Below are 26,270 nucleotides of genomic sequence, written 5' to 3' on the forward strand. Positions count from 1 at the left end.
TGCTGCCACCACCATATTTGACAGTGGGGATGGTGTGTTCAGAGTGATGTGCAGTGTTAGTTTTCTGCCACACATAGCGTTTTGCATTTTGGCCAAAAAGTTTCTGATCAGCGCTCTCCTTGTTCGGCCTGTGAGTTTAGGTGGATGGCCTTGTCTTGGTAGGAGACTGCAGTTGTGCCATACTCCTTCCATTTCTGAATGATCGCTTGAACAGTGCTCTGTGGGATGTTCAAGGCTTTGGAAATCTTTTTGCAACCTTACACACAGGTGCACTCTATTTAGTCATTAGCACTCATCAGGCAATGTCTATAGGCAACTGACTGCACTGAGATCAAAGGGGGCCGAATAATTACGCACACACCACTTTGCAGTTATTTATTTGTAAAAAATGTTTAGAATCATGTATGATTTTCATTCCACTTCTCATGTGTACACCACTTTGTGTTGGTCTTTCATGTGGAATTCCAATAAAATGTATTAATGTTTGTGGCAATAATATGACAAAATGTGGAAAACTTCAAGGGTGCCGAATCCTTTTGCAACCCACTGTAATTGATAGCAATGTGCAATGCCTGTCATGGTGTACCGTAGCGGTGAAGTTTTGCTTGGCTGTAGCTGGGTCTGAAAAGCTCAGGTTTTATCCCTTTTAATAAATAGTGTGTCACTTATGCACTTCACTTATTTGACACTGAGCAAGGATATCACCAGTTGGAGATGCCTTACATCGCGTTATGGACAAGCAATAGAGTGCTTTTTATATTGCTTTTCTACATGCCCAGGTCTTGACATAATGCTAAAATTATGCAGTTGTCTTTTTGCAGCGCCGACTGAGTGGAGGGATTGGCTGCCTAGAATGACTGACAGCCAGGTGAGGTGTGGCGAAAGCGCACAGCCCTCCTATGGTTCTCCGCCCGCATTGCGATATGGGTAATATAGTTCAGAGGCGGCTGTGAGGCATTTCCGCTGGCCGGACTGTCCCATTGATCTCTTTTCACCAATGGCGAGTGCGGCAACCGGAAGAGGCGGGTCTTATCCCCGCAGTATACCGGAAGACCGCAGCTCATCTCATCTATTGGAGCGCAGCGTGACCAAGCATCTCGTGAGACGCAAAACGGCCGTCGCAAGCCCCATCTGGTGCCCGGCACCCCCCCACCTCCATCACACTATCACCTGATGATCCACAATTGGATGTGTCTTTGACGTGTTACCTACTTTGAAAACACTGCAATAAAGAACCTGGACGGAAGGTGCCCAGAATTCTTTCTTCTTCTTATTGATGGTACTTACAGTCTTTCTTCATACAGTCAGTTGTGCACACGTCCCAGCAGCAGATGTAGGAAACGTCGGAGATCTGGTAAAAACTATTTTGTCCCTTCACTCACACTGCTCCTTGACAGTATAGGGAGTGCCACTCAGATCCTTTTTCTCCTGGCTCAACGTATACCTGGCTAACCTATACTGGAGGCACATATACCTGGCTAACCTATACTGAAGGCACATATACCTGGCTAACCTATACTGAAGGCACATATACCTGGCTAACCTATACGGGGGGGGGGGGGGGGGTTAAGCTTAGCATTTGAAATGTCGGTAAATCTCCTGGCCTCTGCGAATTCTAAAGTAGCTCGCGAGCCAGAAAAATGTGGGCACCCTTGTACTAGTCAATGACATGGGAGCATAAATATAGTCATGTAAATGAGAATAATTCTCAGATTGTCTCCCTAGTTGTCATTGTTTAACAAACATTTACAAAACTCCTACCACACAGTAACTCTCTAAGGAATATTTACCAGCCCCACCTAGTGTTTCCACCCCTCCCTTTAGATTGTAAGCCTCTGGCAGGGTCCTCCACTCCCTAGTGTAATCTACAGGATCATGTGCTCCTGTCCTATGACAGCCTGTACTTGTATTACTGGGCCTACCTAACCAGCCCATATTGCATGATCATGTATTTTGTACAATTTGCATGTATAACTTTGTTCTATGTGTATAACCCTATGTATGTCATCCTTGTATCATTGTATATATTTATTGTGCAGCGCTGCGTAATATGTTGGCGCTTTATAAATACAATAAATAATAATAATAATAATAACAACCCCCAACCACCCTCTGATTTATCCAATCAGAGGCGGTCTTTTGTGATTGAACCGCTTTTATAGTTTTTGTCCAACAAGCGCTATAGTGAGGAATTTACTATTAACAAGGCTCTATGGGCAGTCATCTGTATACCTGGAACGGTGGTTTATATGAATGTAGGAGGTATGTTTTTGACCTTTTTTAATATTATGGGGACATATAGTAAAGATGCATGATTGGTCACAAGTATAAGTGACAGTTAACTGGACCAATCATAAGGGAGAGTGAGGGCATGTCCTAGGGCGATAGCTGGACCCTCCCCTTCCCTTCTCATGAACCCTTGCTCGTTCTGATCAGTATAAAAGGGCTTGGATCAGATATGTTCGTTTGGCTTATGAAATGTATTGATATCTGTTATATTATGTTGCACTTTAGCACTCTTGCACTCCAGCACTAGAGCTTAGGCCCTGTTCACACTGCAATTGTGAAGCACTTGTGATTTTGTGTTGCGATACTCCACGATTTTGCGGTGATTGCGTTTTGCAATTCTCATTTCCGTGAATCACCCAGAAAATAGCGCTCGCTGCATTCGCCACAGTGTGAGTAATCCCATAGGTTTTCATGTGTTACATCGCTTTGCCGCTGGAAAGTGCCTAAGTGTGAACTGGGCCTTAGGGTCAATATGAATAGGTATGTCAGGAACATCTGACAGTAATCATATCACATGTACGCAAAAGTGCTGTACCAATAGACACTCCCAAAAAAGATGCCATAATTTGGCATGAACTATGTTACATTTAGGGCACTTACTAACTATTACATTTAGAGAGAGTGTTAGGAGCAAGATAGGCCTGTTGTTATATATAAAACTGTATTAATATATTGTTAGCATCTGGGATGCTAATGATGTAATAAGTAATGTATCCTCCTACTCTTCATCATCTATGTTCATTACATATACAGTCCACCTCTCTCTGAGGTTTTCTGAACATGGAAACGAATCGCAACAAGGAAGTACATGGAGATGAGATCAGAGCTTGCTTCCCCTGAGTTCTCAGAACACCAATAAAAGGTTTATCCAATAATTCTAGGGTGAGGCCAGTAAATTGGGTTCTATCACAAAGCTGAAGGTACCTATAGAAGAAATGTTGTGGCAATTCAAAAGACTGATTGTCAGCAAAGTCCCTAAATATTCCTTTTGTGAATATGTTTTAAACTCTCAAACTCCTTGATCTCTCCACATTCTAGCATCTGGAAATGCACTTAGATGCTCAAACTGCCTGTTAAACCAAATAGCAGAGGAGTCCATGATTCCTGTATATTTAAAAACATTGTTTGCTATGTTCCCAGTTTCCACCCTCAGGGAATGGAGGATGGTAACGTTGCCCAAAGATTGTCATCTGGGCGCTTGCAAAAAGGTGTGTAGATCCTTGGCCCTCACATACTGGGCTTGCATCTGCTGTGACATTGGTATTTCCGATAATGTAATTGCCCTGCTATGAAGTACAGTCTGAATGCTAATGCTAATTGCTCTTTTACACTTAATGAGTTGATATGTGTTAGTATGCATTGGTATCCTGTGCATTTTTTTTCTCCACAGCAGTGCATTGTCAAAAACCTTCAGTTAAAGTGCACTTGAGGTGGTGCGTGGAGGGGGGGGGGTGCAGATGAGACACAGAGGCATGTTTGCTGCTGCAGGACATACCTCTGTGTTCCCCCCTCCCCCCCTGAAATTGGCGACAATGGTTGTCGCTGACCTTGAGGGGAAAGGAGGAGAGGAATTTCCTGCTCAAAGCTCCCACTGGGGGCGTTCTTGCAGGCCTTCCCCAGCTGCCATGGAGCAGTTGTCTCACCCTGGCCACTCCCCATGCCGCTCCCCCACCTCTCTGCACACTGCTCTGTGTGAGAGACACACAGAGCAGCTCTTGTTCTAGCAGCGGAGTGGCAGAGTGACGTAGATGTCGGCTACCTGATCTGCCCAGCCCCACGGATCGGGTAGTATTGTTTTTTGGGGTTTTTTTTGCTTAAAGAGACTCTGTAACAAAAATGTCAGCCTTATTTCTTCTATCCTATAAGTTCCTATACCTGTTCTAATGTGGTCTGTATTACTGCAGCCTTTCCTAGTTGCACAGTGGCTGTATTATCACTGTTATATAATGTAATCTTCTTTCCTTTGTCAGCTTTGTCAGGCTCAGGCACTCAGGCAGGAATGTGCTGCTCTTCTTGTGATAGGTAGAAGCTATATACACCCTCTCCACACCCCCCTCCAGGCTCTGTATGAGTCACAGACTAAGCTTCTCTCAGCCTATCACATGCTGGCTAGCAGCCATGTTTTTTGTTTGTAAACACTGCCAAAAACTGGCAATTACAAGCCAGGATTGCAGCAGGGAGTGGCAGAAACAGCACAGAGGGGTCCAGGAGAACATAATGAATAGAATGGTATGCTTTTTATTGTAAGAATTTTAGAGTACAGATTCTCTTTAAGTCCCACCATGGGTTCCCTTTAAAACGCATACAGTGGGAACTGAGTCATAGGGAAACATGGACATTACTTTAAAAATCAGTTATAACTAAGAGCAACTAACTAAGTGTAAAAGGACCCTTAGCCTCGCAATATTTTAGGGTACTGCAGTTTCTTAAAGGGGCACTATGGCAAAAATGTTTAAAATTGAAAATATGTGCAAACATAGACAAATAAGAAGTCTGTTTTTTCCAGAGTTAAATAAGCTATAGATTACTTTTCTCCCATGTTGCTGTCACTTACAGTAAGTAGTAGAAATCTGACAGAAGCGACAGGTTTTGGACCAGTCCATTTCTTCATAGGGGATTCTCAGCACGGCTTTTATCCTTTATAAAGATATTCCGTAAAAAGGATTTAGACAATTATGCTGGCCAGCTTACTTGCTCGCTACACGTTTTTTTGCCAGTTGGACAGAGCAACTGCCATTCATTAAGTGCTTTTGAAAATAAATAAATCCCTGAAAATCACCTATGAAGAGATGGACTAGTCCAAAACCTGTCGCTTATGTCAGATTTCTACTACCTACTGTAAGTGACAGCAACGTAGGAGAAAAGTAATTTATGGCTCATTTTACTCTGGAAAAAATGTACTTCTTATTTGTATATGTTTGCACATTTTTTAAATTTTACAATTTATTCGCCATAGTACCCCTTTAATGCTCAATGAAGAGATGTATTCCATACAAGGGCTGATGTGTTCCCCAAACTATTTTGCAAGTAGTGAAGTTATGCACTTAAAGGGAACCTTAACTAAGGATGTTTCCTTTTAAACAATACCAGTTGCCTAGCAGTCCTGCTGATCTCTTTTTTGCTGCAGTAGTGGCTGAATCACACACCTGAAACAAGCTTGCAGCTAATTCAGTCTGACTTCATTCAGAGCACCTGCTCTGCATGCTTATTCAGGGTCTGTGGCTGAAAGTATTAGAGACACAGGATCAGCAGGCGAGTCAGGCAACTAGTATTATTTTAAAAGGAAAAATCCTTCTCAGTTAAGGTTCCCTTTAAAGGACCACTATCATGAATAAGAGTACAATTTAAAATACATGCATATGCATACATTTAAAATGTACATTTGTCTCTGCTGTGTAAAGTGCACTATAAATTACTTTTTTCTCCAAAGAAGCCCACGCAAATGCAGGAAGAACATACAATACAAGCTCTATGTAGTTAGTGTCCTGGCTAATATATGAATCTGGGGTACAGTGCTGAAAAATGAAAGTCCATTATACCCCCATGCTACCTATTATGTATGGTCAATGGGATGCAAATAATTCTGGGTTGATAGGAAGTTTATGCAAAGTTTAGGCAAATGTATGCAGTTAGAAAATAGACACATCAAATGCTGCAGTTTTTGATTGGTCTATCCTTAAGCTTTATAAATGTGCATTAAAATACCATGGAATCTGCATAAATGTGCTATTATTTGCATCTCATTGACCTACTACTAGCTACAGTTACAATCTTTCCATACAATTAAAGGGAAGGTTCAGGGAAACCTGTAAAAAAATAAAAATCCCTATCCACTTACCTGGGGCTTCCTCCAGCCCGTGGCAGGCAGGAGGTGCCCCCGCCGCTGCTCCAGAGGCTTCCGGTCGTCTTCGGTGGCCGACCCGACCTGGCCAGGCCGGCTGCCAGGTCGGGCTCTTCTGCGCTCCAAGGACGGGCTCTTCTGCGTCCCACGCGGGCGCGCTGACGTCATCGGACGTCCTCCGGGCTGTACTGCGCAGGCGCAGTAGTTCTGCGCATGCGCAGTACAGCCCGGAGGACGTCCGATGACGTCAGCGCGCCCGCGTGGGACGCAGAAGAGCGTGTCTTTGGAGCGCAGAAGAGCCCGACCTGGCAGCCGGCCTGGCCAGGTCGGGTCGGCCACCGAAGACGACCGGAAGCCTCTGGAGCGGCGGCGAGGGCACCTCCTGCCTGCCACGGGCTGGAGGAAGCCCCAGGTAAGTGGATAGGGATTTTTATTTTTTTACAGGTTTCCCTGAACCTTTCCTTTAAGGACATCCTGGTTGGTGAAATGTGATTGTTCTGTTGATCCTCTTTCTTAGAATAAGAATAAAACAGTAGCAATTAGTATCAAAAGAATGTACTTCTTCTGTTAAACCACAAAGTCCAAACTGTTTTACAGAATCATGTGTATTTGCTTCCAGGTGGAGCTAATTTGTGGTCGCAACTTCTGACATATTGAGAACTAGGGCTTCTTTTTAAAGGGAATATAACTAATGATTATTGCAGTTATACAATGCAATGTGTCCAAGGATAACTTTTTTAATCAACCATCACATTAATTTTGGTTGAACCACAAAGCTTTTTTATATGATTCAACAAGCCACCAGCTGGGGATTGACTGCCACTTGGATGTAGTGTAAATATAGACGTGTTAGTAGATAGTGGCGGCGACGTGATTGAAAGCTGGTGCATTAATTATCTCATGGATGATTTTGTGCACATTATTTAAAGAGGAACTGTAGTGAAAATAATGTAAGGAGAACAGAGACGCCAAAAGAATAAAATGTATTATTTTCTCCCCGAAGTAGACATAATACCGTCAATTTTAATACAAACAAGTTTATTTATATAATCCAATAAACAGCACTGTTTATTGCAGTATATAAATAAACTTGTTTGTATTAAAATTGACGGTATTATGTCTACTTCGGGGAGATGAGTCCACCACCGCTTCTCGAGGAATTTTAGGCTGCTTACACACTAAGACGTTACAGGCGCACGTTAGTGCGCCTGTAACGCTCCCCCAACGCACAGCAATGTAACACAAGTGGGCTGTTCACACAGCCCACGTTGCGTTACATGCAACGCTGCACGTTCTCCGGAAAGTACAGCATGCTACGGCGTTACAGCGGCTATAGCCGCGTTAGACTGTTTGCACATGCGCAGTGGGGGGCGGAGAGAAGGCGGGGAGAGCCAGCTACAGTAGCCGCGCACATGGCTACTTAATATTCACTGCATTGGCGGCCGCTGATTGGCCGGCGGGACCACGTGATGCGGAGTGTCTCGCTCCGCATCACGTGGTCCCGCTGGCCAATCAGCGCCACTCTGGGAGACATTATATGAATCGAGCCGCCTAACGCGGCTCACTCTACCGTCCTCACTTGCAGCACCATACGTTGTGTTAGGTGCACGTTATGCGACCTTAACGTAGCACCTAACGCAACGTCTTGGTGTGCAAGTAGCCTTAATGGTTTTAATACATTTTATACTTTTGGCGTCTCTGTACTCCTTACAATATCAGCATCCACCACTGGTGGAGGGGTTGCATCCCCCTTTACTTCTCCCTACCTACAGAGAGCAACATCTTAATCCTGAGTGAGGACAGGTCTAATCTCCACACCTGCCTATACAGTGGTTACCTATACGGTAACCCTGACTTGTGAGTATATTCATTTATATATCTCTCATTACCCATTATTGTACATACTACACTATATTGGGCTCTCAGTGTTCCCTTCTTTCTTCTCTATAGTGAAAATAATGTAATTCATAAAGTTGCTTATTATTTTTCAATATTCATTTATAAATAATCTAGTTAGTGTTTGCCGTTGTAAAATTTATCCTCACCCTAATTTACATTCTGAAATTATCACAGATGTTAGCATCTTTAGTTATCTCAGGTGATCTCTGTGGAATGTTTGTTTCTGAGAATTCTAAAGCCAGTGAAAATAATGCCTGGTCTCCCAGAATACTCTGGGAAGAGAATTGAGCATAACCAAGCAGCCTAGGCAGTGCATTACTGGGAGGAGGGGGCGACCTACCAATATACAGCAATATGTAGATATATGAAGTGTTTCTGATGCTAAAACCAGGAAAATTACAGTAAAAGTGGGTTCCCTAAATAATTTACTGCATTCCACTATATTTCACTACAGTGTCTCTTTAAAATATTCTAATGAATTGAGATTGAAAAAGGTACATGGATTAGGGGATCCGAGTGAGCATGGGAGGGGACCAATAAAGTACCAGGCTACACATTGGGTAAAGGGGGGAGGGATTAGACTACCATGGTATACTTTGGGGTTTACAGGCGGCGCACTAGATGACCAGGGTGTACTTTAGGTTTTGGGGTTGACTATTAGGTGACCAGGGTGTACTTTAGGTTTTTGGGTTGACTACTAGGTGACCAGGGTGTACTTTAGGGTTGTGAGGGAACTAAAATACCAGGGTATACTTTGGGGTTATGGTGGTGACCATTAGACTACCAGTATATTGTACAAGGTGAAGTCCGCTCAACCTCCTTAGTTTGGGATTAGTGCAGAAGCTGAGTAACAGAAATACCAAGACGTCAACCAAAAAGACGTGAGGTTCCACTCGATGATCCAGTCGAAATTGCAAGCCTTTACTGAATTGTGTGAAAGCAACAAACATGTATTGCTGACATGTTTTGGACACACAAGGGTCTTTAGCCATAAGGACTAAGGACCATTGTGCGTCTGAAACATTTCAGACTTACACGTTTGTCGATTTCACGCAATGCAGTAAAGGCTTGCAATTTCAATTGGATCATTGTGCGGAACCTCACTTCTTTTTTGTTGACTAGACCAGTGTTTCTCAACATTTTATTGGTATGTACCCCTTTTAAAACCCTGTACTCACCAAGTACCCCCTAGCATAGCAAACATTATCACAAGTACCCCTTGACAAATATATAATTAATCACACTACATGATAGTTGGGTCTAAACAATTTCCAAGCATTTACTATTGCTTTTAACCTCTTCACCTCGAAGGGTTTTAATAAACCAGAGCAATTTTCACCCGTCAGCGCTCCTTCCATTTATTCACCTATAACTTTATTACTACTTATTACAACGAAACAATCTATATCTTGTTTTTTTCGCCACTGATTAGGCTTTCTTTGGGGGGGAGTACTTTTTGCTAACAATTATTGTATTCTAACTCAGTTTTAATGGGAATAATAAGAAAAAAATTGAAAACATTCATTATTTCTCAGTTTTCGCCCATTATAGTTTCAAAATAAAACATGCTACCGTAATTAAAACCCATATATTTTATTTGCCCATTTGTATCGGTTATTGCAACATTTAACATGTTTCCCTAGTACAATGTATGGCGCCAATATTTTATTTGGAAATAAAGGTGCATTTTTTCAGTTTTGCATCTATCCCTAATTACAAGCCCATAATTTATAAAGTAATTGTAGTATACCGTTTTTGTATACAAATTAAAAACGTTTAGTCTATAAGGTAACTTTTTCTGTATTTTTTTTATTTGTAATTTTTTTTTTAATTAAAAATAAAAATAATGGCAACTTTAGGGGAGTGTGGGAGGTCAGGGTTTAATAAAAAAAAAAAAGGTAACTAGAGATGATTAACTGAAAAAAAAGGGGATGTAATATTACAATTTGGCCACAAGATGTCCTCAGTGGTGACTTCAGCTCCGTACTATTAGTACAGAAACGGAAGCACTACGTGGAGGGGATTTATGAATGGCAGAGCCTCCTGAATATATGGCTGCAGCCATTCACAGGGGAACTTAGATCAATGAATGGGATTTGTTCTCCCATTCATTGATCTAGTGGCTGGCGATCGGTGATAATGAGCGGCGTTACCAAGTGTGGGGGGGGGGGGGCAAGCGGGAGGGTGCGGTGGGAGGGACCCATGCCCCTGCACAGAGTTGTGGCATTTTGCAGGGGCGTAGTTACTCGTCCCAGGGGAGGGGAAATGGTTAATTAGCTAAAATACTAATTTGGTGTTGTTTAAATAAGATGTATCATTTTCTAAAACTCTAAATTTGTTATTCTTGGGTAAGTATATCAAGCCTGAGTACACCTTGGAACCATCAAAAGTACCCCCTGGGGTACACGTACCACACGTTGAGAACCTAGGATCTAGTGTTATGATGACTGCCAGTTTACAAATGATGATCGGCAACCATCATGGGAAATTTGTGAACTAAACACTTATAAAAGAGAAATAGTTGATTCCCATTTCAATATGGCAATATGGTGGTCTGCAGATCTAAAATCTGCAACTGGGCATTGCTAGGATCCTAAATGATCCTGCACATGTGGGTACATTAGACACTTTAGAAAATGGACATAACCATGCACCAGAATATGAGTGTGGTCATGGGCGGAGCCAAATGTACATGAACCTAGCAGCAGTGTAAGTAAGCCTGCCCAGCAAAATGTTAGATGAAGCCCCTCTCCTTTAAAAATGCCCACAAAAAAATGCAGCATATCACATAAATAGGCAGTGTTCACCAAATACAGTAAAAGCAAGATACAGTAAGTCACTTTAATTATGGTGAACACCATACCCTATTTTCCACTTTTGCTCAGATCCCTTTATAAACACTTTATAAACATGCAAGTCAGTGTGCCACATACCGTCCGATACTCCTTCTAGTGAAAAGCAACAGTTGCACCTGGTGAACTGGTTCCTCATTCAAGTAAATGGAGCTGTAGATTACCAATTTAACCACTTTACCCCCGCCCGTACGAATTTCTCTGTCCCTTTTTCCATCCTTTCACCCCCAGGAACGGAGAAATCCGTACTTTCCGCGCTCCCGCTGCTGCCCGCGCTCCTGCTCGCTCTAGCGCGCACTCCCACTCGTAAACACGCCGCCCGCCACTCGCCCGGAGATCAGTGAATGGGAAAATCCATTCCCGTTCGTTGATCTGAGCCCCACAATGATCCGCTGCTTTTCCGCTAAACAGCGCGATCATTGTAAAAAAAAAAAAAAACTTACCCAGCCTCCTAGTACTTCCTCCAAGCGTCCGGAAGAACGCTTGGAGGTCACATTAAACAAAAAGTTACTGTTGCCATCTTGTGGCCAAATAGTAAAACTACACCCTAAAGGATTTTCCACATACAAAGCATTACTTATACACAAAAAATTAACTCATTACCTCCCACACTCCCCATTTTTTTTTTTTGTAATAAAAAAAAATTAAAAAATGTACAATTAAAAAAAATACATAAATAGTTACCTTAGGGACTGAACTTTTTAAATGTTTATGTCAGGAGGGTACAACACTGTTACTTTATAAACTATGGGCTTGTAATTAGGGATGGACGCAAAACTGAAAAAAATGCACCTTTATTTCCAAATAAAATATTGGCACCAAACATTGTGATAGGGACATAATTTAAATTGTTTTATAACCGGGACAAACGGGCAAATACATTTCATGGGTTTTAATTACAGTAGCATGCATTATTTAAAAACTATAATGGCCGAAAACTGAAAAAAATAATGAATTTTTTCCCACATTTTTCCTATTTTCCCATTAAAACATATTTAGAATAAAATAATTCTTGGCATAATATCCCACCTAAAGAAAGCCTAAAAAACAAGATATAGTTCATTTCATTGTGATAAGTAATGCTAAAGTTATAGACGAATGAATGGAAGGAGCGCTGAAAGGTGAAAATTGCTCTGGTGCTCAAGGGGTAAAACCCCTCAGTGGTGAAGTGGTTAAAATACAGTAAACAATCAAAGCGCTAATCTCCACAGAAGTAAAATTATTAAAGTGAAGTGACACCTAAAGCACTTTGAGTCCAACAGGAGAAAAGCTCTATACAGATTTTAGAATTATTATTAATTGGTCACAACATTTGCTTGTGATTGTGTGTTGAAGTCACCTGAGCTCTCTTTTTGTAGGGTCGGCATGTTCCACACTGTATCCTGGTGCTCCCCACATGTTGATAGCTTTGAGGTCCAGTTTCAAGAACATCCCAGCTTTCAGACATATTCCTTTGACTAAAAATAGGAAAACACCACCTAACATCTTTTTTCGTTTGTGATGATCTCAGATATGCACATTATATTGCAGCCATCACTGAATTCAACATCCTGAAATAAGGATGTACCAGTCATTGGTTGTTCACTGACTGCATTGTTCTGCATTGCCACCACTTGCCGACCGCGCACTCATACCGCGCGTCGGCAAAGTGGCAGCTGCAGGACCAGCGAGGCAGTTCTGCGTCGCCGGCTGCAGGCTAACTAATCAGGAAGCAGCCGCTCGCGCGATTGGCTGCTTCCTGTCAATTCACGGCGGGGGGCTCCGTGAATAGCCTGCGGGCCGCAGATCGCGGTTTGCAGGCTAAATGTAAACACAAGCGGAAAAAAACAAGCGGAAATACCAGATCAGCGATCCCCGGCCAATCAGCGGCCGGGGATTGCTGTCACATGACAGGCAGGAGCCTGTTAGAGGCTGCACAGGACAGATCCATTCCTGTGCAGCCTCGGATCTCCGGGGAAGGGAGGGAGGAGAGGGAGGGGTGGGGGGAATTTTGCCGCAGAGTGGGGGGCTTTGAGGTGCCCCCCCCCGCAACGCCCAGGCAGGCAGGAGCGATCAGACCGCCCCCCAGCACATCATCCCCCTAGTGGGGAAAAAAGGGGGGCGATCTGGTCGCTCTGCCTGCACCCTGATCTGTGCTGGGGGCTGCACAGCCCACCCAGCACAGATCAGCTAAAACAGCGCTGGTCCTTAAGGGAGGGGGGGTAAAGGGTGGGTCCTCAAGTGGTTAAGGCCTTCTGCTGGGCTGCATGAAATTGACTATTTGGATTTGAAGGGCACTGCAAATTAAAAGTATGGCGGAGAGTGGATTTTTCACAATGGCCAGCGGTCATTCTAAGGTGCTGGATCTAGCAATGAATGCCTGACAAACGACATGCATATCTGCAGTCACTTTTACCCACTTTGATCAATGGCTCTTGGTGGAATTGTACTTTAACTACCTAACGACCGCGTCACGTGCATCTCCGCTTGAATGATTGCCGCTAGTAGACTTTTTACACTGTACAGCGCTGCAATCTAAGGCAGTGCTGTACTGGGGACAGCCGCGTGACGTGACTGTCCCCTTTGGAAGCACAGAAGCGATCCGCTGTCATAGGCTGATGCCTATGACAGCCGATCACTGTGATTGGCTGGCAGGAGGAGGAAGGGAGGGGCAGATAGGGGAAAAAAATAGTAATATTTATTGTAAAAAAATAAAATAAATATTTATAAAAAAATAAATAAACATCCTGGGAGCGATCAGAGCTTACAAACGAAAAGCTCTGCTGGTGGGCAGAAAAGGGGGGGATCACTTGTGTGCTGAGTTGTACGGCCCTGCAGCGAGGCCTTAAAGCTACAGTTGCCCTAATTGTAAAAAATAGCCTGGCCACTAGGGGGTGTAAGCCTACAATTCTCAAGAGGTTAAGGAAACTCACTTTAGTTTACAAAGGCCTGAGTAGAGATATCGCGAACAGTTCGCCTGCGAACGGTTCCAGGCGAACTTTTGGGTTCGTGGTCGCCTGCACCAGGCGAACTTTTGCGGAAGTTCGATTCGCCCCATAATGCACTATGAGGGTCAACTTTGACCCTCTGCATCACAGTCAGCAGGCACATTGTAGCCATTTAGGCTACACTAAGCCCTGGAGCCCCCCCCCCTTTTATAAGGCAGGCTGCGGCGGCCATTAGCCTCACTCGTGTGCCTGCTAGAGACAGACTAGGGGCAGCTGCTGCAGACTTGTTGTTCTAGGGACAGATTAGTTAGGTCCTTGGCTGCTTAGCTTGCTCCTGGCTGATTATTATTGATTTTATAGCACCCCTCAACAGCTCTTTTCAGAGCTCATCCTGTACTTTTTTTTCTGTTTGTCAAACTGACACTTTTGTTGCATGCACAGCCTTGCTAATTGATAGTGTGTGCCACTGCCAGCAGCCCAGCACATTCAGTGACCACCTGTGTGTGTGACAGGGAGCTGCACATTGTACTACCCAGTACTGCATATACCCAGTACCTGTTGTGTTTACTTAACCCACCTCATCACTGCATATACCTAGCGTTGTGTTGAGTGAACCCAGCTCACTGCATCTAAGTACCTTTACTGTTCAGTGAACCCAGCTCACTGCATCCAACTACCTGTTGTGTTGAGTGAACCCACCTCACTGCATCTAAGTACCTTTACTGTTCAGTGAACCCACCTCACTGCATCTAACTACCTGTTGTGTTGAGTGAACCCACCTCACTGCATCTAAGTACCTTTACTGTTCAGTGAACCCAGCTCACTGCATCCTACTACCTGTTGTGTTGAGTGAACCCAGCTCACTGCATCTAAGTACCTTTACTGTTCAGTGAACCCAGCTCACTGCATCCTACTACCTGTTGTGTTCAGTGAACCCACCTCACTGCATCTAAGTACCTTTACTGTTCAGTGAACCCACCTCACTGCATCTAACTACCTGTTGTGTTGAGTGAACCCACCTCACTGCATCTAAGTACCTTTACTGTTCAGTGAACCCAGCTCACTGCATCCAACTACCTGTTGTGTTCAGTGAACCCACCTCACTGCATCTAAGTACCTTTACTGTTCAGTGAACCCAGCTCACTGCATCTAACTATCTGTTAGATGCAGTGAGGTGGGTTCACTGAACACAAGTACCTTTACTGTTTAGTGAACCCACCTCACTGCATCTAACTACCTGTTGTGTTGAGTGAACCCACCTCACTGCATCTAAGTACCTTTACTGTTCAGTGAACCCAGCTCACTGCATCTTACTACCTGTTGTGTTCAGTGAACCCACCTCACTGCATCTAAGTACCTTTACTGTTCAGTGAACCCAGTTCACTGCATCCGACTACCTGTTGTGTTGAGTGAACCCACCTCACTGCATCTAAGTACCTTTACTGTTCAGTGAACCCAGCTCACTGCATCTTACTACCTGTTGTGTTCAGTGAACCCAGCTCACTGCATCTAAGTACCTTTACTGTTCAGTGAACCCAGCTCACTGCATCCAACTACCTGTTGTGTTGAGTGAACCCACCTCACTGCATCTAAGTACCTTTACTGTTCAGTGAACCCAGCTCACTGCATCTAACTACCTGTTGTGTTGAGTGAACTCAGCTCACTGCACATACCTAGCATCCCCCGAGATGGACAAAATGGACAAACCAGGTAGAGGAAGAGGTAGAGGCAGACCCAGAGGTAGGCCCCCAGGCACCGGCAGGTCTGTGCAAGGTGGTGTTGCTGTGATTTCATGCGGACCTGTCCCAAAATACAGTGCTCAGAAGAAGGCACGTGTCATCACTTCCCAAAATTGTGAGGACGTGGTTGAGTATTTAACACAGAACACCTCATCTCCCGCAGCCACCAGCGCTAAAACAAGCACCACATCCGCTGCATTTGACACTTCGCAGGAGTTATTTGGTGGTGGTGGGGAAATCACTGATTCACAGCCACTACTGTAACAACAAAAAGAAGGCGCAGGTACACCACCTCATACGTCTGAGTTAGGTGGCGATAGTATGGATGTAACGTGTGAGGAAGGGGATGATGAACCACCTGAAGTTGGTGCAGTTGAGGAGGTGTCTGAGGAAAGCGAAGCTGGGCAGGAGGATTATGATGACGATTATACAGATGCCACGTATGTTCCCGGTACAGGAGATGACCAGGGGGACAGTTTAGAGGGGGAGTCAGAGAGGAGTAGGAGGAGACGACTCCATGATAGAAGCAGAGGGAGCTCATCCTCAGAATCAGCTGGGGGCAGTGTCCGGCGCCATGTATCACCAGCTATGGACAGCCAGCCAACATGCCCTTCAACGTCAGCTGCTGATGCCACCGTAGCGCCATCACCCCAGGGGGGCTCAGCGGTTTGGAAATTTTTTAACATGTGTGTCTCAGATCAGAGCAAAGCCATCTGTTGTCTCTGCCAGCAAAAATTGAGCCATGGAAAGGCCAACTCTCACGTAGGGACAAGTGCCTTACGAAGGCACCTGGAGAGAAGGCACAAACAGCTATGGCAAGAACACCTGAGGAAAAGCAGCACCCCTCAAAAGACAAGCCACCCTCCTTCTCCTCTTCCTACTTCAGGTGCATCGTCTTCATCCGCTTTCTCCCTTGCACCTTCACAGCCACCCTCCTCCACACCGCCTCTTCCCTTCAGCGGTTCCTTCTCCTCTGCCCACAGCAGTACCCAGCTGTCCATGAAGGAAGTATTTGAGTGAAAGAAGCAAATGTCTGCCAGTCACCCTCTTGCCCGGCATCTGACAGCTGGCGTGGCGGAACTATTAGCTCGCCAGCTATTACCATACAAGCTGGTGGAGTCGGAGGCTTTCCGTAAGTTTGTGGCCACTGGGACACCGCAGTGGAAGATACCAGGCCGCAATTATTTTTCACAAAAGGCCATACCCAAACTATACCGTGCAGTTGAGAGGCAAGTGGTGTCATCTATTGCGAAGAGCGTTGGGTCAAGTGTCCACCTGACCACTGGTGCCTGGTCTGCCAAGCACGGGCAGGCCCACTACATTACATACACAGCCCATTGGGTCAACCTGGTGACCGATGGCAGCAAGCAGGGAGTACGTGGCTGCGCAGCGGATCGACTTGTCACACCTCCACAGCTTGCAGGTAGGCCTCCAGCCACCTCCTCTCCACCTGCTACCACCTCTTCGCTGTCGTCATCCTCCTCCTTGGCTGGTGCCGCGATCTCCTCTCCAGCTACACAGCCCCAGCACCCCAGGGCCTATGCTGCATGCCAGGTACGACGGTGTCACGCACTGTTAGACATGTTTTGCCTGAAAGCGAAAAGTCACACTGGAGCAGCTCTTCTGGCTGCTCTTGACAAACAAGTGGAGCAATGGCTGACCCCGCACAAGCTTGAGATCGGCAACGTGGTGTGTGACAACGGCAGCAATCTCATTTCTGTGTTGAATTTGGGAAAGCTGACACACATACCCTGCATGGCACATGTGCTGAATCTGGTCGTGCAAAGATTTGTGTCCAAGTACCCAGGCTTAGAGGACGTCCTGAAGCAGGCCAGGAAGTTGTGTGGGCATTTCAGGCGCTCTTACAAGGCCATGGCACGCTTTACGGACATTCAGCGTAGAAACAACTTGCCGGTGAGATGCCTGATTTGCGATAGCCCGACTCGCTGGAATTCCACCCTGCTAATGTTCTCTCGCCTGCTAGACCAGGAGAAAGCTGTCACCCAGTACCTGTATAATTACAGTACAAGGACACAATCTGGGAGAATGGGGATGTTGTGGCCCAACAACTGGACACTGATGCGAAATGCATGCAGGGTCATGGAGCCCTTTGAGGATGTGACCAAACTGGTGAGTCGCGCTGAGGGCACCATCAGCGACTTGATCCCCTACGCCTACTTCCTGGAGCTTGCCGTGCGTAGAGTGGTGGATACAGCTGTGGAGGAGCGTGAACGAGAACAGTTACAGCAGCAGGAGTCGTGGGAGCGATTTACATCCGAACCCGATGTTTCCACAACACCTGCGGCAGCACAGAGGGGGGAGGAGGAGGAGGAGGAAGAAGAGGAGTCGTGTGAGGAAGGAGAGGAGTCAGACTCTGATGATGGTGATGAGAAAAGTGTTTCTGTGGAGGAGGAAGAGGCGGCGGAAGTAGAACAACCGCGGCAGCCGTCACAGGGGGCTTCTGCTGCTTCACATTCCCGTGGTATTGTTCGTGGCTAGGGGGGGGAAGAGGAGTTGCGTCCCGTCACTGAGGAAGAGCAAGAGGAGATGGAGAGTACGTCTGCATCCAGCTTTGTGCAGATGTCCTCTTTCATGTTGTCCAGCCTGTTGAGGGGCCCCCGTATCAAAAAACTCAAAGCGAATGACCTGTTCTGGGTGGCCACGCTACTAGACCCTCGGTACAGGCACAAAGTGGCGGACCTGTTAACAACTCAACAGAAGGCGAAAAGGATGCAGCACTTGCAGAACAAGCTGTCGATGATGCTTTACAATGCTTTTAAGGGTGATGTGGCTGCACAACGCAATCAAGGTACCACTGGCAGTAACCCTCCTCCTCCCAGGTCCACGCAGGCAAGGACCAGACGCTCCAGCGATCTCAGGGTGATGTCGGACATGCGGACATTCTTTAGTCCAACTCCTCGCCATAGTCCTTCCGGATCCACCCTCCACCAACGCTTGGACCGCCGGGTAGCCGACTACCTGTCCTTGAGTGTGGATGTAGACACTGCAAAAAGCGACGATGAACCCTTGGACTACTGGTTGCGCAGGCTTGACCTGTGGCCAGAGCTGTCCCAATTTGCCATACAACTTCTCTCTTGCCCTGCCGCAAGCATCCTGTCAGAAAGGACCTTCAATGCAGCTGGAGGCATAGTTACTGAGAAGAGAAGTCACCTAAGTCACGACAGTGTTCAGTACCTCACCTTTATCAAAATGAATGAGTAATGGATCACGGAGGGCTACTGCACGACCAAAGACTAAGTCAGTCCCCACACACAGCGTCTCTGCCTGCAGGCCGCTTGCCTTGTCCGCCACCACCAACAGGGTCCAGGACTCTAGGCGGATTCCTGAATTTTTAAGGCCGCTGCTAGCAGCGGCCGCTACACTAATTTTTCTGCTGCGTGTACATGCCTGCCTAATTTTTCTGGCTGCACTGCGGGCGGCTGCAACAAATAAACAAAAGGCATGTGCCCATCCCCCTTCGTGATCATTACCTTGCCGCGGTGAAGGGGCTTGCGTATCACAATGAAGCAATGACCACCGGCTATTTGAGTGTCTCGGGTGGGGTGGCACACAAAAGATAATAAGGTTGTTGCTTTGTTGTGGTCAGACCAAATTTGATCAGCTGGACAGTCACTGTTGTTCTATCATTGAGCTACCACAGCCCGGCGACCATATGTGCTTGAAAAACGCCACGGCCTACACTCTGGCCACGGTGCACACCAGTCCAGCATGGCCATCACTACGCAAACAGCTGTTTGCGGTGCGTTACACAGTGAGTTTGGTGTGTCAGTGTGAAGCAGAACGCTAATTACACTCCCTGATTGATGTATACCCATGCAAGATGTTTGAAAGCACTTTAGGCTTGAAATTTAGCATTCAATGTGATTTCTACCCTTAAAACGCTGCTTTGCATCAAATCCAGATTTTTCCCCAGGACTTTGGGCATGTATTCCACTCCGCCATGCCCCCTCCAGGTGTTAGACCCCTTGAAACATCTTTTCCATCACTTTTGTGGCCAGCATAATTTTTTCTATTTTTTACTAAAGTTTGCATCCCCATTGAAGTCTATTGCGGTTCACGAACTTTTACGCAAACCGAACCTTCCGCGAAGGTTCGCAAACGGGGTTCGCGAACCGAAAATCAGAGGTTTGCGACATCTCTATGCCTGAGCATTAAATGCCATATTCTCCATCAGGCTCCTGTTTTTAGACTGAAACCTTTATGTTCCTGTATCCTGTGTTCTGCCAGTACTGATACCAACACTTCTGTTTAATAGCCCATACTCACGGGCTACAAATGTCGCCCGTGAGTATGAGCCGTTGCACGGGTGCACACACCGAACCGTCGCTCGTCACTGCTGTCAATCGCCCGGCGACAGTTGCCGCCCGCAGCTGTCGCTAGTCCGCGTGAGTATGCAGACTAGCGACAGCGACACCCAGGGAATACCATCAACTTCCGGCGGGGGGAGGAACAACAGCGACAGCGTCCGCCGCATTAGTTGCCAGGTCCTTCCGCCGTGTGTATGCGGAGGGACCTGGCGACGAGCTGTCGCCGGCCTGTCGCGCACACGCTCACGTGTGCTGGCGACAGGCCACTTTTGCAGCCCGTGAGTATGGGCCATAAGAAACCGTACAAGTCTTGGGTCTTCCTGTATCCAGCCTAACAGCCTAGCTTGATCTTTTCCTTTACACATTGCATTGTTTTGTGTTGGCATGATCCCTACCATTCCTGAACCTTGTCTACAGTAACCTTTTTCCTGAATTGTGCTCTGGCTACATCTGTCCTGAAAAACACACGATTGGTTCGCACGATGGCCAGGGGCTAATGGCTGCTAGATGTGGTATGGCAGGTAAAGGGTGTATGACAGTGCATCCTGATTGGCTGACGAGCACCTGCTGACGACTCAAATGTAGCTGCATGCATGTATTGCTATGTTCTATTGCTTGTGTGTGTCGAGTACATCTGTCCTGAGCCTGTGATGGCATTGCCAGACTTTTCAGCTGTTTTCAGTGCAGAAGTGTCAGCAGGGTTGGTGTTACCTGGTGCAGAAACTTATGGTGTCACCCTATCTTACTCTGTGAACCTCCAACATCACCAGGCTAAACAAAACCAATAATCTTTTTTTTTGTAGTAACCTTACTTGTAACTGTCATGCGTACGTGCACATGCTTGCATGTGTGTGTGTGTGTGTGTGTGTGTACATGTGTGTGTTTTCTTGTGTGTGGCCATGCTTGCTATGGGGTGTGAGGGAGTACTAGACACACGTGTCATTGTTGGTTGGAAGGGTTGATATTGGATACACTTGTTAGGGGGGTGGGAGGTGGTATTAATAATTGTCATGCTTTCCACATGCTGGGGGGGGGGGGACTGGCCATATTTGCTGTGGGAGGTGAGGGAGAGGTGTCATGCTGGACACACTTACTATTAGGTGTAGGGTGTTGGATGAGGCACCTCTGCTAAGGGGTAAATAGGAAGATGTTGGGGTGACAAGCATGTTGACTTGTAGACTTCTGGAAATCATTATCAGCTCAGCATGGAGCAGCCAGAAGAAAAAAGAGCGGGAGGGAGAAGTACATCAAGCACTAACCTGATTTATATTTACATAGCTTTACTTCACTCTCCCTTAGCCTGGAGCTTGGTGTCACCCCCTCTGCTGGTAACACATGTGGTGCGGCCTGCACTTACCGCAGCCCCCCCGTTATGCCACCGCCTCAGTATGCTTTATCCACTTGCAGCCCTTGGTTAAACAGAGTGTCCACTACCTATCTAGCATCTGTGATGCCAGGTGAAAAAGACATTTGGGTTCAGTATGAGGGATGAGCTGCTGTGCTTATTTCAAATGGCAAAGCACTTCTTTACTATATATTTTATGTTATGTACAATTTATGTGAGAATGCAATTCACACAAAAAATGCAAGAGCTTGTTTATCCCCAATTAACATAGTTTTTATATTCTTCAAATGTATGGTGATGTTGTTCTATGTTATGACTATCCTCTTTTGAAGGAGACAGTTATAAAGTATAGGTAATGGGATTCTCATGGCTACCAACTGGCCCAAGTGATGCCATTCTTTCTCCTGTGAGTAGGACGCTTCCTATTGTTCAGGCCAATTACACTTTCAGTGCTGTTGGCCTAAAAATTCGTTACTCTCAAGGTCATGCCAAGTTCAAGATTATGTATAAGTTGTATGCAAGTTGCTATAAAATATAGGAGTAGAGTATTGTACCATGTTAGCCATCAGAAGAAGCAAAACTACTTGCTTATAAAAATATACTGTGCAGATTTTATAAAGAAATCTTAATGTATTCAGCATGCATAGCACTGTGTACTGTAATAGTTTATGAGAAGTATGTCACAGACACTTTACAGATTAAATCAAATGGAGAAGAAGAGGAAAGAAAACATGTTCAAGGCCAGTGAAGGAACAGATAGCATGTATGCCGCTTTATATTACACAGGCGCAGACTCATCTTTGTTACCACCAAAACACAGTCAGGGTCAGGCTACAGTGTTTTCCTTTACATATTGCATTAAACATGATACATTCTGCTCACAATCAAGTTCTGCTTTTCTCTAGCAAAAAAATGTAAGAGATGTAAGAATAGTACTCAAAGGCAACTAATTATATATATAAAAAAAAACTAAACACAATCCAGTTGTGACAAATCAATGAATAAATTAATAGCAATTAAATGCAGATGCTTTTTTTGTGCCTCAGCAGTGTATGAAATGACTTTAGGACAGCAAGAGAGATTCAGTTAGAAAGGAGGACGGATTACTAATTTTTTTTTTTTTTTTTTGGTGTGTGATGTGTTCTGCTCTCACTTGTACCCTCCTCCTCTCTGTAGAGCTTGCTGAATACCTGTGCAGTGCTGAGCTCCAGCATGATTCCTGATCAGACTAACACCAGGTTGTGCTCTGTTCTCAGGTGTCCATCCATGTGCTGAATCTCAAGCCTTGCCAAACAGACAGTTGACAGTCATGCCACGTTCTTCCTGTCAATAGTTATTACCATGCCCCTGCACGGCAAGTCCCCAGGAATAACCTTGTTGCATCAGATTCAAGGCACAGAACTGGACACAATAAGCAGACCACCCTTGAAGATACCCCTGGAAAGACCTGTCGGTGAAATGTTTGTGGAGAGCAACAGGACGGGTATTTTTAACTACCCAGAGGGCACCACTTATGACTTTACTGCTGCTACTGCACCCGTCTATAGCTCTGCCAGCCTCAGTTATGCTACCAGTTCTGAGACATTTGGAACAAGCAGCCTTGCAGGACTTCATTCCTTGAACAACGTACCCCCAAGCCAAGTGGTTTTTCTACAGACAGCACCTCAAATCTCCCCCTTTATCCACCACCATGGCCAACAGGTGCCATATTACCTTGAAAGTGAGCAGGGCCCTTTTGGAGTTAGGGAAGCTGCACCTAATACATTCTACAGGTAAGTTTTATACCTCATATTAAAGTTAACTTTATTTGCATAATGTTATTAATTAAATAATCAGACCGATAGTCCTTCAATTAGTCATACTAATTTGCTTACTTATTTATTAAAGCAGAGAACAAAATGATGTATCCTGTGGAGTAACTCATAGCAACCATTCAGATTTTACCTTACAGGCAGCAGATCAGTGAAATGTTTCTTCTAACTACTTTATATGTATTACTGCATTTTATACAGTACTCGATACCTTATTTGACAATTAATTCCTAGGGATTCACCCAGCCTGCCTAATGCTGTAACAAAAAAAAAAGTTTCACTGCTCAGAGATTCTCCTACTAGCAGATAAATGAACTGTTAGACCGTTAAACAGAATGGAGGCTGTCTCTTTGTCAGTGTAATTGTGTAAGAATTGTGTATGTACATTCTGTATGATTCTGTTACTCAAACTGAAACATAAAAATATAAAGAAGCAATAATGTGTTTTAGTAATACATGATGGCAACATCAATATGCCATAAAATGCCAATATGTCTTTCTTTTTAATCTGAAATTCTGTGTGCTGTGGTGACTTTAAATCGAATATAGTGCTTAGCTTAGCTTTATAGTTCAAACTAATAAACTTATTGCGCATTTGTAGTTCACAGCAGCTATGGCCCCTGTATGAAATAATAAAAGAAGTTACAGTGAACAGTTACAGTGAAGAGAATTTTTTTTTTTTTTGAAAACTCCTGTGTTGAATTAATGGGCTCAATAATAGCGTGAGCAGAGTGGGCAGAAAATGAGGCAGAATGAAGTCACTAGTTGCCAGTAGAAATATGTACTGTGGCTTGTACTTCCTTCTTAGAACTGGTTTTCCATGTATTTTTCTTTTTTTAATTTTTCTTTTTTTTTAAACCAATAGGCTTTTGGAGAAAACATTTCTTTTCAATTATGTGAACATAAAAATAAACAGAAAAAAGTGATAATTGTTTACAGAACCAGTGGATGTAATTTGCATTTCACAGCTATGTTGCAATTGCTCATTGATTTTAAAACTGAACATGGGGAGCAAAGATTGTATTTTAGGATTGATTTTTATTATGTTTTCAATATACCAGAAGAAGAGGTACTTTCTTAGAGCATTCAAAATAAAGTTAGTATGCAATGCAGCATGCCTCTCTGATGCTTAGATTACTTGCAGAGTAAACAAGAGGCTGAATTTGGAATTTATAGCCCTCCTGTCACTTTCTGTAGTAATAAAGTTGTTTAATGCACATGATGTGTAAACCTACCAGATGGCACCAGGTCATTGTGACAAGCTCAGCTCTGATTTCAGCTTGGTATTAACCCCTTTTACTAGTCTTTGATGTCTGCCCTGAACTGTGCCATGATGGTACAACTGTGATTACAAACAGCAAACAGGAGCTACAGCAATATATAAATAGGATACAGTTATCATTGTAATATATCATCAAAAATATGTATGTCATGTGTAGCCTGAATGTGTTTGGCACATCATTTATTCACTAAGGAATATTTTATTATGCGTTGGAATCTAAATGGTGACCATAAAGATCAGCCAAAACTAAATGCCAGCTGTAAAATGATTTCACTTCTAATAAAAATTAGCGGCAATATTACATACATAGAAACCTTCCATAGCTTGTATATTATTTACATTCTGGTAGCTGTATAGACAAACATATGTATACAGTTCTATAATCTTCTGTTTTGAATGAAGGTGCTTGGAATGCATGTTACATTATAATTCATTAATATTTTTGTTCACTTTTCTATATTTTACTCTACCTGTGCATACCCTTCATGCAGAATCAGTTTTTGGGGTCCGTCATATTTACAATATTGTTGCATAAAGGAGTTATACAGTTGTGAAGGTTCAAAAATACGATAATACAGAAAAAGACATTAAAGAATAAGCACCAAAAACATTAAAAATTGGTAATGCATAGTTAATCTATATATGCTCTTTCATGGTTTTGTTTGCGAGTTATCTTACAATTTTGCTAACAGTTAAATACTGTTCAATTACTGTTAGCAAAATTGTAAATATTGAAATATATTACTGAAATCTGAGCATGCTAGTGATTTATAAACAGTGATATAAAACAGATATAGAAATGTCATTTAATGAGCTTTCATAAACAATAATTTGCATTGTTTGCAACGGTTAGGTTCACATTTTGTTTATGGCAAAATAAGATGTGTCTTAGGTATATTGATTGTTTCAGTATATCTCCCCTTCCCTTACACAACTGTAAAAATGAACTATCAATAATAATATACTGCATATGTTAGCTAGGCATATTTACTAAAGTAGTGCAAAGAATACTGATGATGGATAGTTTACTGATTGCAATCAATCCAGTTTTAGTTTACGTATGTCAGATCTGTGAGGCATCACTTCTATTGGTTTTCAGTAGGTCACTGTGGTGCACGGTGTTGCTTTTTGTTTTATGGAAAATCCCATGGGCTTGATTTACCAAGACATTTTTAGACCCTCCACATATCACACAAGTGATCCAGCAAACAAGGACTGATTTTTTTTTCATAAATTGCCTATGATAGTAATCCTTGTACCGGTTGTATAGGAACATAATTTTTTTTATTTTTGTAAAGAAACATAGAATTCCACCCCAAAAAAAAAATAAAATTTTTTTTTTTTGCTATAAATGACACATGCAAATCTTTCAGGATCCCTCACTGCCATCTGATATGATCAAAATGAGCATTTTAACACCTTCATAATAGACATTTTTAAATTAGTCCAGTCCAGAGTTGTTGGATCACTCATGATAACCACAATGGAGGTGATTGGAGATGCGCAAATCAGGCCCCATGTCTTTGAAATGCTGCAGAGTGTGCAGTGAAAATGGACTCTAAAATGGCAGGTTTGTGTAATGTTTGTGAAGGATATTCAGCTGTCTCTATCTTGCCTGTTCTTGTAATACTGGTGGCAAAATGTCAACATTATATGCGGAGGGAATTATAGTGATTCATGTTTGCACAATTTTTGTTCTTAATAACAAAGATATGCTCACAACTTGTGCCAAGATATATACTGAAAACTAAGTGTTGTTGTACGTACTCTTTGACTTTACCAGATTTATTTTTTTTAATTCAGTTTGTTGAAAATGCATATATGACTTTTATGGATCATCATGTTTCAGTGTAATAGCACAATGTCTTTTACAGGTAGAAACATTTTAAAATTAAATCAAACCACATTTCTTTATATTTATGGTTATTTGGGTGTATTGACAATACGTCCAAGAACT

At 43.8% G+C, this 26,270-nt stretch overlaps 1 protein-coding gene across 4 annotated transcripts in view; it reads left to right on the forward strand.

Annotated features, from left to right (window-relative positions):
• The window catches only part of ESR1 (estrogen receptor 1), a 290,562-nt gene that overhangs the window by 7,625 nt on the left and 256,667 nt on the right, over positions 1–26,270 (forward strand). For 2 of the 4 annotated variants that reach the window (XM_068232004.1, XM_068232006.1), the window contains exon 2: positions 22,477–22,992. In XM_068232004.1, coding sequence (XP_068088105.1) covers positions 22,562–22,992 — 431 coding nt within the window. In that variant the 5' untranslated portion in view covers positions 22,477–22,561. Of the gene's footprint in view, positions 1–22,434; positions 22,993–26,270 lie in introns of those variants that run through there. The other 2 variants (XM_068232005.1, XM_068232007.1) reach the window with 2 other exon arrangements.

The sequence above is a fragment of the Hyperolius riggenbachi genome, chromosome 4, assembly GCF_040937935.1.
Source record: "Hyperolius riggenbachi isolate aHypRig1 chromosome 4, aHypRig1.pri, whole genome shotgun sequence".
In the NCBI taxonomy this organism is placed as follows: domain Eukaryota; kingdom Metazoa; phylum Chordata; class Amphibia; order Anura; family Hyperoliidae; genus Hyperolius; species Hyperolius riggenbachi.